General features: G+C 48.8%; 1 protein-coding gene across 1 annotated transcript in view; it reads left to right on the forward strand.

Moving 5' to 3' along the window:
- Atp6v1b1 (ATPase H+ transporting V1 subunit B1) overlaps positions 1-10,131 on the forward strand; it is a 17,029-nt gene extending 6,898 nt beyond the window's left edge. Inside the window, exons 3-14 of the mRNA XM_076939977.1 lie at positions 1,715-1,813; positions 1,991-2,084; positions 2,507-2,584; positions 3,346-3,485; positions 4,247-4,348; positions 4,938-5,035; positions 5,701-5,824; positions 6,115-6,265; positions 6,392-6,474; positions 7,461-7,565; positions 7,710-7,839; positions 7,925-10,131. Coding sequence (XP_076796092.1) covers positions 1,715-1,813; positions 1,991-2,084; positions 2,507-2,584; positions 3,346-3,485; positions 4,247-4,348; positions 4,938-5,035; positions 5,701-5,824; positions 6,115-6,265; positions 6,392-6,474; positions 7,461-7,565; positions 7,710-7,839; positions 7,925-8,088 — 1,368 coding nt within the window. The 3' untranslated portion in view covers positions 8,089-10,131. The remainder of the gene's footprint in view (positions 1-1,714; positions 1,814-1,990; positions 2,085-2,506; positions 2,585-3,345; positions 3,486-4,246; positions 4,349-4,937; positions 5,036-5,700; positions 5,825-6,114; positions 6,266-6,391; positions 6,475-7,460; positions 7,566-7,709; positions 7,840-7,924) is intronic.
- Positions 10,132-12,421: the final 2,290 nt, after the last annotated feature.

Genomic DNA, 12,421 nt, shown 5'->3' on the forward strand with positions numbered 1-12,421 from the left:
AAACCCTGTCTCGAAAAACTAAAAAAAAAAAGAAAAAAGAAAAAAAAAAGAAAAAGAAAATTACAGAACCAGCCAAGGAAAGTGTCACACACCTTTAGCACCTTCAGTCCCAGCACTCAGGAGACAGAGGCAGGCAGGTCTCTGAGTTCAAGGTCAACCTAATCTACAAATCAAGTTCAAAGCTAGAGAGAGCTATATTGTGAGATCTTTCCAAAAAAAATTTGTAAGATTGTTCTTCTTTCTATTACTTTTTAATTGGTTCTGGCTTGAGTTGTATTCTCTTAAGTCTTTATTCATTTCCTCTAAATTCATACACACACACACACATACATTTCTTTTATTGTTTTCTGACTCTAATTAGTAAAGCTTGTTGTGATTTCTTTTTCCAATAGCTATTTGTTCTCCTTTCTTTTAAAAGTTTATTTTGTTTGTGTGTGTGTGTGTGTGTGTGTGTGTGTGTGTGTGTGTGTGTATATACACACGAGTGCAATGCCCAAAGAGACCAAAAGAAAGTATTGGCTCTTCTGGAACTGGATCCTCCAGCCCTGTTTCTCTCTCTCTCTCTCTCTCTCTCTCTCTCTCTCTCTCTCTCTCTCTCCTTTCTATTATAAATAAGGTTTCGACGGGCATTCACATTCAAGATTATATGTGTTTAGTTCTCAGGTAGATGTCTAAGAGTGAAACTTCTGAGGTCACATGGTAACTCTATTTTAACCTTTTTTAGAAGCTGCACACTGCTTTCCAAAGTGCATTGGTTTATATTCCACCCAGAAGAGTTAAGAGGGTTCTGATTTCTCCATATCCGCAGTAGTGTGTGTTATCTGCATCATTATTATTATCATCATTATTATTATTGTTATCACAGCCACCTTAACGGTATGCAGTGGCATCTCAGCATGGTTTTGGTTTTCATTTTCTTGTTGGTTAAGGAGGATGGGACCATGTTGCTCCATGCCTACTGGCCATATCATATCTGCATCTTTAGAGAAATGCCTATTCAAATGCTTTAATCAAATCCTTTTCATAGCAGGAGTCCCTTATATACTTTGTTTATTGAGCTGACTTGTGTTTAAATTCCTAAGCATTACACAGATGTCAGTGACCCCTCCCCAAACCCCACTTGATAGCTAGGAATGGGTTGTCACTCATTAAACAGATATCAACCCCAGCTCCATGACTAGGAATGGGTACCACTGGCTCATGGTAACACCTGGAAAACAGGGAGTCTTTCTTCTGGTGACATGTGTGCTTCTCCTTGGTGCTTGGAAGATCTGGGTGGCCACAAAGGCCACTTTGTGCTACTGCATCCTTAGCCCCACCCCCACCCCTGCCTGGCTATGCTCACAGCTTGCCTGTGTGACTCCCACCCTGCTCACAGCTGCCTGTGGAGTGGGACTTATTCTTAACATTCTTGTTTTAAAGACAAAAAAAAAAAAAAAAAAATCTAAGGCTCATGAGTAAATGACCTTCGGGCTCAACAATCATGTAACTAGTCGCCTGCCACAAACTTGCACTAAGGAAGGATCTGTGGCTCGACCACGTGCTTCTACCACGTGCTTCTGATTAAAGTCTTAGTTCCCTCCAGTGTGCCCCTCCCAAACAAAATTCCCTTCCCCACATCAGAGCACAAGAAAACGGACAGCAGTTTAAGATCAGAAGGAGGAGAAACAGGGAGATGACATGGCTTCACCCCGATGGTTCTTCTCCCTAACAGTTTGCCCAGTACGCTGAGATCGTCAACTTTACTCTCCCTGATGGTACTCAAAGGAGTGGCCAAGTGCTTGAAGTGGCCGGGACCAAAGCCATTGTTCAGGTAAGTGTGCCAGTTCTAAGAACGAACTCAGAGTTCCCAGGCTATCTTCCAAGCCTTGGAGGGGAGGAGGACCTATTTCCCAGAGAACACCCTGCTCAGAGCTGCACACGGAGGGCCTACGGTGGGAAGCCCCACTCTTTCCAGACAAACCACTCAGCAGTGATGCCCAACTCACAGGTGTTTGAGGGGACCTCTGGGATTGATTCCCAGAAGACCACATGCGAATTCACCGGGGACATCCTGCGGACTCCTGTGTCAGAGGACATGCTGGGTGAGAGTGGAGAGGCAGTGTGGGTGCTCCTTGGTCTTTCTCTGGCAAAGCCCTCCACTGCCTGAACTTGTATGTTTCCTATGTGCTCTCTGAGGCCTGAAACTCTCTCTCTGGCTCCCATCCTTAGTGTAGGGCCCAGCATATAGACCTTGCTGAATAATGAAGGGGTGAGGTTAAGCCATTGCAGGTGCAGGTTGAGAGGGATGGCTAAGCCCTTCCTTACTGAGCCTGATTCTCTGATAAGTGGTGAACCTGGGCCCAGGCTGGTGTACAGGATGTCTCCAAAATGCTTTGTCTGTAGTAGCTGGGGACTGAGGAGGTGACGAATACAGGGTAATGAGCCTCTGAAGGGATATAGGGAGTGGGTGGCCTTGCAGATGCAGGGAGCACTGCCATCTTCCTTCACTCCTTGTTACCCCCAGGTCGGATTTTCAATGGCTCTGGCAAACCCATTGATAAAGGACCTGCTGTCATGGCAGAGGAGTTTCTGGACATCAATGGTAAGACAGCGGAGGCTGCACATGGATAGCAACTGTCCGATCCAAGCCATCCTTTCTGCCACCTACTCTTGGAAGTCCTGCACAGCGACAGGCCTAGCAGTGCTAACCCCATGGCTGATCAGATGAAGCAGGCAGATCCACAAAGGTCCTCAGATCCACCACAGAGCCCCTGGCACCCCATTCTGTCACTGCACAGCACCTGTGGCCTTCAGTTCCACAAGCTTTCTCCCAGGAGCTGGGAGGGGAATGGGTACAGTAGAGACAGAGCCCTTCCCAGGACCCCAGCTATTCCTGACTCCCCTAACCTCAGCCCAGTGGTTTTCTGAGGGGGTAATGGGGGCCTGTGGAGCCCCCTTGTTTGACCAGGCCACACACCAAGCACATGTCTGTTCACACCTCCTCTTTGAACCACCCTCTGGTTCTCTGAACACCACTCAGGTGTTGAGGAGGTGTCTAACTAAGGGCCTTGCTTTCTCTAAAGGTGCTAGGATCATGCTAACTAAGATCCCATGGACCCATGGCTGTTTAAACTTGAACCAATTTAAATGAAAGATTTCATTTTTAAACTGCATCTAATCTGTACAAAAGACATGGTGTGATGCCTGTGCCTGGGTGACACTGTGCACACAGTTAGAGCACAGTTCCATTGTTGCAGAAGCTGCTGTTAAACAGGCTGGTTGGCCAGCAGAGACCAGCACATGGGGGTTGGTGGTACAGCCATGGACTGGAGCCTGATCCTGGCTCCATGATCCCTCTCCCAGGCCAGCCAATCAATCCCCATGACCGAATCTACCCTGAGGAGATGATCCAGACGGGAATCTCCCCCATTGATGTCATGAACAGCATCGCCCGTGGCCAGAAGATTCCCATCTTCTCTGCGGCTGGGCTCCCCCACAATGAGGTAAGGGATGGATAACCAAGGACCGGGAATAATCAGAGGCCTGGGCTTCTAGGCGAGCACGAACACGTCTGTGCCAAACAAAGAGTAGGTATCACCAGTATCTACTCTGCTTCCAGGCCACTGAAAGTCAGCGTTGCATAAGAGACACTCCCAACACACACAGTCACACACTGGCTCAGGGAAGGGCCGCATGCTGTCCCTAGTAAATGGAGTGCTCACTGGTTTCAGAGAGCCCAAGCAGACTTCAGTGTAAAAAGCCTACTGGTAGTGTTTGCCTGACTACCGCCACCAGGCATGAGCCACGTGGTCCTCTCAGGGGCACTGGTGTGGATTCTAGACAGCCCCTCCTCACCGTTCCTGATGATTCTCTCTCTCAAGAGTCTCCCTCCCTCACGACTTGGTTTGGGACAGAGGGTTCCAATGGCCACATGTTTTAGTCTCATGTGGCTCCAGCAGGCTGCGGGAGGTGCAGGCACTGGAAGGCTCAGGTCCCCTCAGCTAAACTGCCTAAATTCACACCAAGTTCTTTGGGATTCAGCCCTGCTCCTTGTCACAAGTGCCTCCAACTCCTTAGTAGCCAGAGGAACAGACCATCCCCAACCCTGGGAGAGGCTGCAGGATTCAGGGCGGTTCCTTACTTTTCTGGACTTGGACTCTCCCCATCCAAAGTCTCTAACAGTCCGTCCTCCTCCGTGACACTCAGCAAGCCAGACACAGGGCTCTGGCCCTGACAGTCTCCCTCCTGGCCCATCCTGTCTCAGATTGCAGCCCAGATCTGCCGCCAAGCCGGGCTGGTGAGGAAATCCAAGGCCGTGCTGGATTATCACGAAGACAACTTTGCCATTGTCTTTGCAGCCATGGGGGTAAGGGAAGCTGGAGGAAAGTTCTGGAAGCTTCGAGAAACAGCCTGTCCTGCCTTTCTCTAGGATAGCCTATTCTGACGAGGGACACTCACTCAGTCCTGCATCCTGTGAAGCCCCTAAAGTTCAGCCACTTTGGAGACAGAGACCACAGCTTGACCAAATGGGCAGGGAAGGACTCAGTGACCAGGACAGGGTGACCCTTGGGGTATCTCAAGGGCCATTGCAGCTATAAGATGGGCCACACTTGACCTAGAGATGGAGCCCAGAGGACCTACAGAGACAGGGTAGCTTCTGGAAGGGGATACATGGGTTCTCAGAGGGTTCACTGGGAGGCTGAGAAGCTGTGTGGGGAAGTAACTAGCAAGGGAAGACTGAGCAGAAGCTGGGTGTAAAAAGAGGCTGATATTTGTGGTGGGAGGACCTGGTGAGTCCTTCCTGAGCCCCAGGGCCACCTCAGTAACTATTCACCTGTGGCCCATGACTGTTAGGCTGGTCAGTCCCCAAGATTTGCTGAGAAAAGCTGGGCATGACTAAGGCCTGTGCTTGGCCATATGGCCTGGGCCTATAGCGCTCCTGGCTATGTGTCTAGGTGAACATGGAGACAGCCAGGTTCTTCAAGTCAGATTTCGAGCAGAATGGAACCATGGGAAATGTCTGTCTCTTCCTGAATTTGGCCAATGACCCTACGTGAGTGCTTCTATGTTCAGACTGCCTTTGGGGCCTGCCTCTTTCCTAGACCTGGGGTACTGGGGGTTCAGGGCATCCTAGAACTACAGCCATGGGCCAAAGCTTTGAGCGCTCTTGGTTGTACAGCTATGGGAATTGCAGCCTGGGTCATGCCAGGGAGCCAGACCAGGACCGCTCCTGCCCCTTGCTTTCCGCATCCCCATACCACACAGCTGTTCCAGATGGGGAACTTCATGCCTGAGTCGCCTCCACAGGAGCACCACTGTGGCATTTTTTAAGAAATGCTCTATTTTGAAAGTTTTGAGGATGGAGGTTTAAATCGTAGGTTCACATGGATGAAATTGAAACCTATAAACTATCCTGAATATCAAGTAAGTAACAGAACTCTGAAGGCTGAGACGGCATTGCTAAGGAGAGACCCACAGGCCCATAGCCTCAGAACTGAGAGTGGCCATCTACAGGAAGCATGCTCAGGAGAACTTCTAGTAGGAAAGGGACAGTTTTTTGGGCTCATCCTGGACAGTGGGAGCATCTGGATTACCAGAACGCATCCACTCTTGAGAGCCATTGTCTCCACCAGATGACCTTACACTCAGTTCTGGGGTATCACGGAACCCAGGCCTGGGACTCCAGGCTCCCTGAGCACTGCCGTGCTTGGCTTCCAGGATCGAGCGGATCATCACCCCACGTCTGGCACTGACCACAGCTGAGTTCCTTGCCTACCAGTGTGAGAAGCATGTGCTGGTCATATTGACTGATATGAGCTCCTATGCAGAGGCTTTGCGGGAGGTATGCTGGCTGAGGGTGTCAGATGTCAGATTCAACCTCTCTCTCTCTCTCTCTCTCTCTCTCTCTCTCTCTCTCTCTCTCACACACACACACACACACACACACACACACACACAGAGTGATGAACAAAAGAATTCTTTCATCTGAGCCTGCTCCTCAGTGGGTCCCAGGGCTCAGTCACAGGCTGGCCATTCCTCCTCTTCCCCTACCCCAGACCAACCTCCTAATCTCTCTTCCTGAATCTAGTCTTTTATCTCCTCCTGACATACCCGTTGCTGTGGATACTGCAGGTCTCAGCTGCCCGAGAGGAAGTGCCAGGGCGCCGAGGCTTCCCTGGATATATGTACACAGACCTGGCCACCATCTATGAGCGAGCTGGCCGTGTGGAGGGCCGGGGTGGTTCCATCACTCAGATCCCCATTCTCACCATGCCCAATGACGGTAGCCTCGAATACCCCCTGCCCTCCAGAACCCCCCCTCCCTTCTCACCAACCACCCTATCACTCCCAAGATTAAAGCAGAACTCACCCAGTCCCCACACGCTAAAGACAGGGCATTTGCTTGCAGATATCACCCACCCCATCCCGGACTTGACTGGCTTCATCACAGAGGGACAGATTTATGTGGACAGACAGCTACATAACCGGCAGGTATGGTTCCCTCCACACCTGCTTCCCCAGCCACCAAGACATTGAAAGGCCATGTATCACTCTTGTGCAAGGAGGAGAGGCTGGCCCAAAGTTCCAGCACCAGGAGCCAAGTACCGGGGAAACCTGTGCTTTACAGCTAGCCTGAGGCTAGCCCCCTTGACCTTGAGAATATGATCCTAATTCTCTGGGTCCATGTTTATGTATCACACCAATATACTGGGGTGTGTGTGTGTGGATACACTCGCATATATGAAGCATATGAAAGCCACCAAATACAAAGCATTTCTCTTTCCAGTACACTAAATAGAGGTAACAGGGCTGGGGGTGTAGCTCAATTGCTTTAGAGCCTGGGTTCCAATCCCAGGATTGCATAAGCCAAGCAACGACACAGCCTGCAACCCTAGCACAAGCCTGCAATCCAGCACAAGCCTGCAATCCAGCACAAGCCTGCAATCCTAGCATAAACCTGTAATCCTAGCGCTAGGGAGGTGGAGGCAGGAGGATCAGAAGTTCAAATCTGTCTTTCAGTTACAAAGCAAGTTTGAGCCCAGAAGAGACCCTGTCTCAAAAATGGACACACACTCATACACAGACATGCACACACACAAACGCACACACACGTGCACACACATTCCACACTCCTCCACACACATACACCCACATGCACACATACACAACAGATGCTATTAAGTTTCACCTTGTTTGTGCAAATAATCAAATGGTTTTTAAAAAGAGTGTTTTATTGACTAATTTCACCCCATTACCCCTAGCTCCAGCTTGGGATGGATTCACCTATGTAGACAAACCCCAGTCTATCCCACCTCGTAATGGAGGCCTAGATCTATGGGGAATTAAGCAGATGTAGGGTGTAGGCTTGATTTTCTGCGGGATGAGTAGGTGTGTCCTGAGAAGAGTGTGGAGGACCAGGTGTGCGGAAGGAGAGCTTTTCATCCATCCTGTTAACTGCCACTCTTTTGTGCTCCCAGGTCTACCCACCCATCAATGTGCTCCCTTCCCTCTCGCGGCTGATGAAGTCGGCCATAGGCGAGGGCATGACCAGAAAGGACCACGGAGATGTCTCCAACCAGCTGGTAAGGAGAGGGGCAGTGGATGAAGGTAACCCCGATTTAGAAGCTGAAGTTCTGAGCCCCACCTGGACAAGAAGTTCCTGTCCAGGCAAAGCTGGTTTCCAGTGAGGGAATCTCAGCCCCACGCTGCCCGCTGCCCTTCCATAGTACGCCTGTTACGCCATCGGGAAGGACGTGCAGGCTATGAAAGCGGTGGTGGGGGAGGAGGCGCTCACCTCCGAGGACCTGCTCTACCTGGAGTTCCTGCAGAAGTTTGAGAAGAATTTCATCACCCAAGGTGGGACGCGGCGGGGTGCGGGGCCAGGACCGCCTAGCCCTCTCCTTCTGGACCAGAGGTCCTCACGCTCTTTCGTGGTCCCCAGGTCCCTACGAGAACCGCACGGTGTTCGAGTCGCTGGAGCTGGGCTGGAAACTGCTGCGCATCTTTCCGAAAGAGATGCTGAAGCGCATTCCGCAGAGCATGACGGACGAGTTCTACTCTCGCCAGGGGGCGCAGCAAGACCCAGCATCCGACACGGCGCTCTAAAGCAACCCCAGCGGCAGCCTTCTCTTATGGCTTAAACCCATGTTTTATGCCCTACATTGACAGGAGTGTATTTTGGTGTAGGTGGGTGGGCGGGCTTTTTTTCTTTAGGGGCTTGCTGAGAATGGAAGCAAGGGGGCGGGGCATCCAGAATATTAAGCAGGCACTCTTACTACTGAACTCCACCTCAGTCCTAATATTTTTATTTTAGAAGCCCCGCCTCCAAAGATGTAACTGAAATGGAAAACAAAACAATAACTGAGATGAATTTGTCTCTGGTGAAAACAAGATTGGGAATGATTTGTTAATTGTTGAAGGTGCAGATTATATCATGTGGTTTGTAAAAGTATTTAAAAAGAAAAATCTAGTTGAGCACAGTCCAGCATGCTTTTAATCCCAGTGCTCGGGATGCAGAGGCAGACAGATCTCTGTGAGTTCAAAGCCGGTGGAGTGAAACTCTGTCACAAAAAAAAAAAAAAAAAAAAAAAAAAGTAAAAAGAAAAAGAAAGAAAATAAAGAATAAGTAAGGAAAACTCAGCTGAATTAGTGCCCTAACAGAATTCTCTTTTTTTGTTGTTTTTTGTTTTTGTTTTTGTTTTTGTTTTTTCAAGACAAGGTTTCTCTGTGCAGCCCTGGCTGTCCTGGAACTCACACTGTAGACCAGGCTGGCCTCGAACTCAGAAATCCGCCTGCCTCTGCCTCCTAAATGCTGGGATTAAAGGTGTGAGCCACCACTGCCCGGCTACAGAATTCTACTTAGGGGAGTAATTTTGTTAAAATGAGAGCTGAGCTGATGTGGCTGGGTGGTAACGAGTCTTCACCGCATTCAGGAAATTCTGGGCGTGATAGCATGTAACTATAATGCCAGTTCTTGGAAAGTGGAAGGAGGACCAGAAATTCAAGGTTATGCCTCCACTACATAGCAAATTTGAGGTCAGCCTGGGCTACATGAAACCCTATTTCAAAAAATACAACCAAGTAAAATACAAAAGGGCTGGGGCCACAGCTCACTACTAAAGGACTTGCCTGCCACACAGAGTCTGGGGGTGGGTTCTGAGCCTTCCAAAACAGAACTAAGATGACTCCACAGTTAAAAGCACTTGTCGTCAAGAAGCCCGACTACCTGGCTACGTGAGTTCAGTTCCCACAACTGATATGGTGAAAGGAGAATACCAACTCCCAAAACTTAGCTTCTGACTTGCCCACGTGCACACACATAAATAGGCGTGTGGGTGGGGAGTTAGCTATATGTGGTGGCACACACTTTTAGTCCCAGCACTAGGAAGCAGAGGCTGGTGAGTTCTCAGCCAGCCAGGGCTGCATCGTGAGACCCTGCCTCAGAGAGCAGGAGTGGGGCGGGGGAGATAAGTATTCTAAAACCCAGATTTCCAGGCTGCTTGCTCTTCCTCAACGCATCCTTGTCAGGTCTCCCGGAACTGCAGTCACGGTTGGTTGTGAGCCGCCCTGTGGGTTCTGAATCCTCAGCGGGAACAGCCAGTGCCTAAGAACTGCTGAGCCATCTCTTTCCTGTACATTTTCACATCTCCCACTGGGCCCTTGCTCTAGTTTTCAGTGTGACTTCCAATTCCAGAACGTTCACTTCGTCCTCTTTCAGTAACAACTCTGCATTAATGAGCCATCTTTAATAAGACATTCCCCCGTTCTTTGCTCCATAGTTTCCTTTAGCTCTGTGAACACTACTTTGTTAAGTCTGTGTCCGGGCTTCTCAAACAGTTTGTGTGTTGCCCACGTTTGTTTATTTCCTGTTTTGGGGTTGTGGTTGTCTCTTTCTTTGTTCATCTCACACTTTTTCTTCTGAAAACTGCTATTTTCAGTATGCTTGCTAGCAACTCTGACCTACCCAAACCCTCTCTCTGGGACTTTGTTTTGTTGCTAGTCTGTTGGTGCCTAGGATGGGCGATTTTAGACATTTTAGGATGTCTTTCCCCTCCCTTAAAGCCTCGATGTACCTACCTCTGGAAACAGTCCTGCACACACAGCCACTCTGGGAGGATGGTGGTTTAAATAAAATCCTTGCTGACTGTCTGTCTGATATCTCTGTTTAACTCTCTGCCTCTGCTGATGTTACACCAAGCTTTTAGCCCTCACTAATTCCCAGCCTCCTGTTCTAGTTCCTAAGGTGCCTCTGGAGACTAAACTGCAGAGGTCATTTTTATCAAAGACCCGATTGATGTGTATTCTGACCTAGGCAGGCTCTTATATGCTGTCTCTCCTGGGGTTCCTCTAGTAAACTAGTTGGCCTACTAGTTGATTTGTTTCTTTGTTTGTTTGTTTTTTATCGATTACCACCCAAATCTCCAGGATTTGAACTTCTCCACACTTAGAAAAAAAAAAAAAAACCAACAATTTCCTTTGATAGGGATCTTTAGAACTCTCAAGTCCCACAGATTGACTGGGTGTAACCCCGAGCCCCTGCTGTGGGTGAATGGACCACTTCTCTCAGTAATGTCCTGCTTTTTTGCTTTGTTTTGTTTCTGAGCAATCAGAACTCAAGGCTGTTCTCCTGACCTTTGAGAGGAACAGCTGCCCTACTTCTGCAGGCTTGGTGGAAAAGGACACTTGGCCTTTCCACGTAGCTCCCGGTCCGTGGCTTAGAGCTGGCAACAGGAGGAGGAAGAGGCAAAATGGCATCTTGCTCTGCCGGGTAAAATGTCATATATTTTCGGAGCTGAGGAAGAGAAGAAGCCCCACTTTCTCAGCCACACACCCCCATTTTGGAGCTTCTCCAATTGTGCTGAAGTAGGGGTGGGGCTAGGAATGTCTCTGATGGCACAGAGCCCTCCTCTTCTTACTAATATTTTGATTTTTATGACTATTTTCTTATTTTTATATGACATAGGGCAATGTTCTTTTGTTTTCTTGTTTGTTTGATTTTCTTTTCTTTTTTTTCCATTAAACTCGGGCAGAGTCCCACGGGGAAAGCGGGATTCGAACCGGGAGAGAGAGAGAGCAAAGGGCACGGGCTCACCCTCTGCTGTTTGTTTGATTTTCATTTTTAGTTGTGAAAGTTTCGCTCTGTAGTCCTAGAATTCACTATGTAGACCAGGCTGGACTCAAACTTGGTGCAATCTTCTGCCTCTGCCTCTGGAATGCTGTGCCTGCAGATGTGCACTGCCATGCCTGGCTCAGTGGAGTAGCTGAATTTTAGAATCATCCTTATGGAAGCACTGAGCCATAGAGTGAAAGGGTTACACCCAGGCCTAGACCCACATGGGTATGCCCCTACTCCAACAAGCCATGCCTGCATTCCAAGGGTGAGTCCTCACTCTGTTATTTGCTGTTCCCCAACAGTTCAGAGATGACTTTCACTGTCCCTTGGGTGTCACCGTGCCCTAGCCCACACAGCTCATTCCAAGGGTCAGTATACTAGTCCTGATTATTGTGGAATCTGGAGGATTTAGCAGGAGAGTTTTTTTTTTTTTTTTTTTTTTTTTCCTATTAGGCTTTCCTGAAAGTAACAGAAACCCAATTCAAACTAGCTTAGGCTCCAGAAGGACCTTGAGATTACAGGATGGTGTGTGTCAGCAAGACCTGCATACGGGGACAGCACCTTTCTGGGTCCTGTCCCCTCTCTGACACTGCTTCCTCACCCAGCCTTCTTCTCCCTTGCAAATGACTCCAGGGCCATGCTATTACCATGACCCTTCAAGTGGAATTCTGAGATCTCTCTTGGTCAGTTGTCTGCTTTTTCCCAGGCCCTCTACCCCGCTATATGGGTCTGGCTAAAGAGTCTTCCATAAGAGCATCCATCCCTTCTGAGGCCTCTGCCCAACTCCCCTATCTTCTTGCCCCATTCTGGTGACCCTCCTTCCCCAGAAGTCCTCTTTCCTCTTCAGAAAGAATATAAAGCCAGGACCACCTTAAAGTAGTTCCTAACCCTATGGGAATATCACCTAAGGGATTTTGTCAAATATCCATGAGCGAGCCCCCATTACATCAATTAATCTGCACCTATTGGTGTAAGTATTTTGTGTCTGTCTCCTCATGCAGGGTGAGGATATGGAATGAAGACTAGAAGATATGAGGTTGATGCAGGAAAGTCAATGGACTTAGTTACAAAGCCAGCATGGGCTACACAAGACCCCACTCAAAAATGCCTAAATAAAAATAATTAAAAGAAAATAGGACTGTAAAATATTCCAGGTGCAGACAACATCTACAGGCACCTCCAGAAGCAGCACCTGCCCCCAGATGGTCCCAGTCACCAGGCAATTCTCAAAGATTTTTTAAAAAAGATTTATGTAAGAGGCAGGCAGATTTCTGAGTTCGAGGCCAGCCTGGTCTACAGAGTGAGTTCCAGGACAGCCAGGACTAC

Source organism: Arvicanthis niloticus, chromosome 9, assembly GCF_011762505.2.
Source record: "Arvicanthis niloticus isolate mArvNil1 chromosome 9, mArvNil1.pat.X, whole genome shotgun sequence".
Classification (NCBI taxonomy): Eukaryota; Metazoa; Chordata; class Mammalia; order Rodentia; family Muridae; genus Arvicanthis; species Arvicanthis niloticus.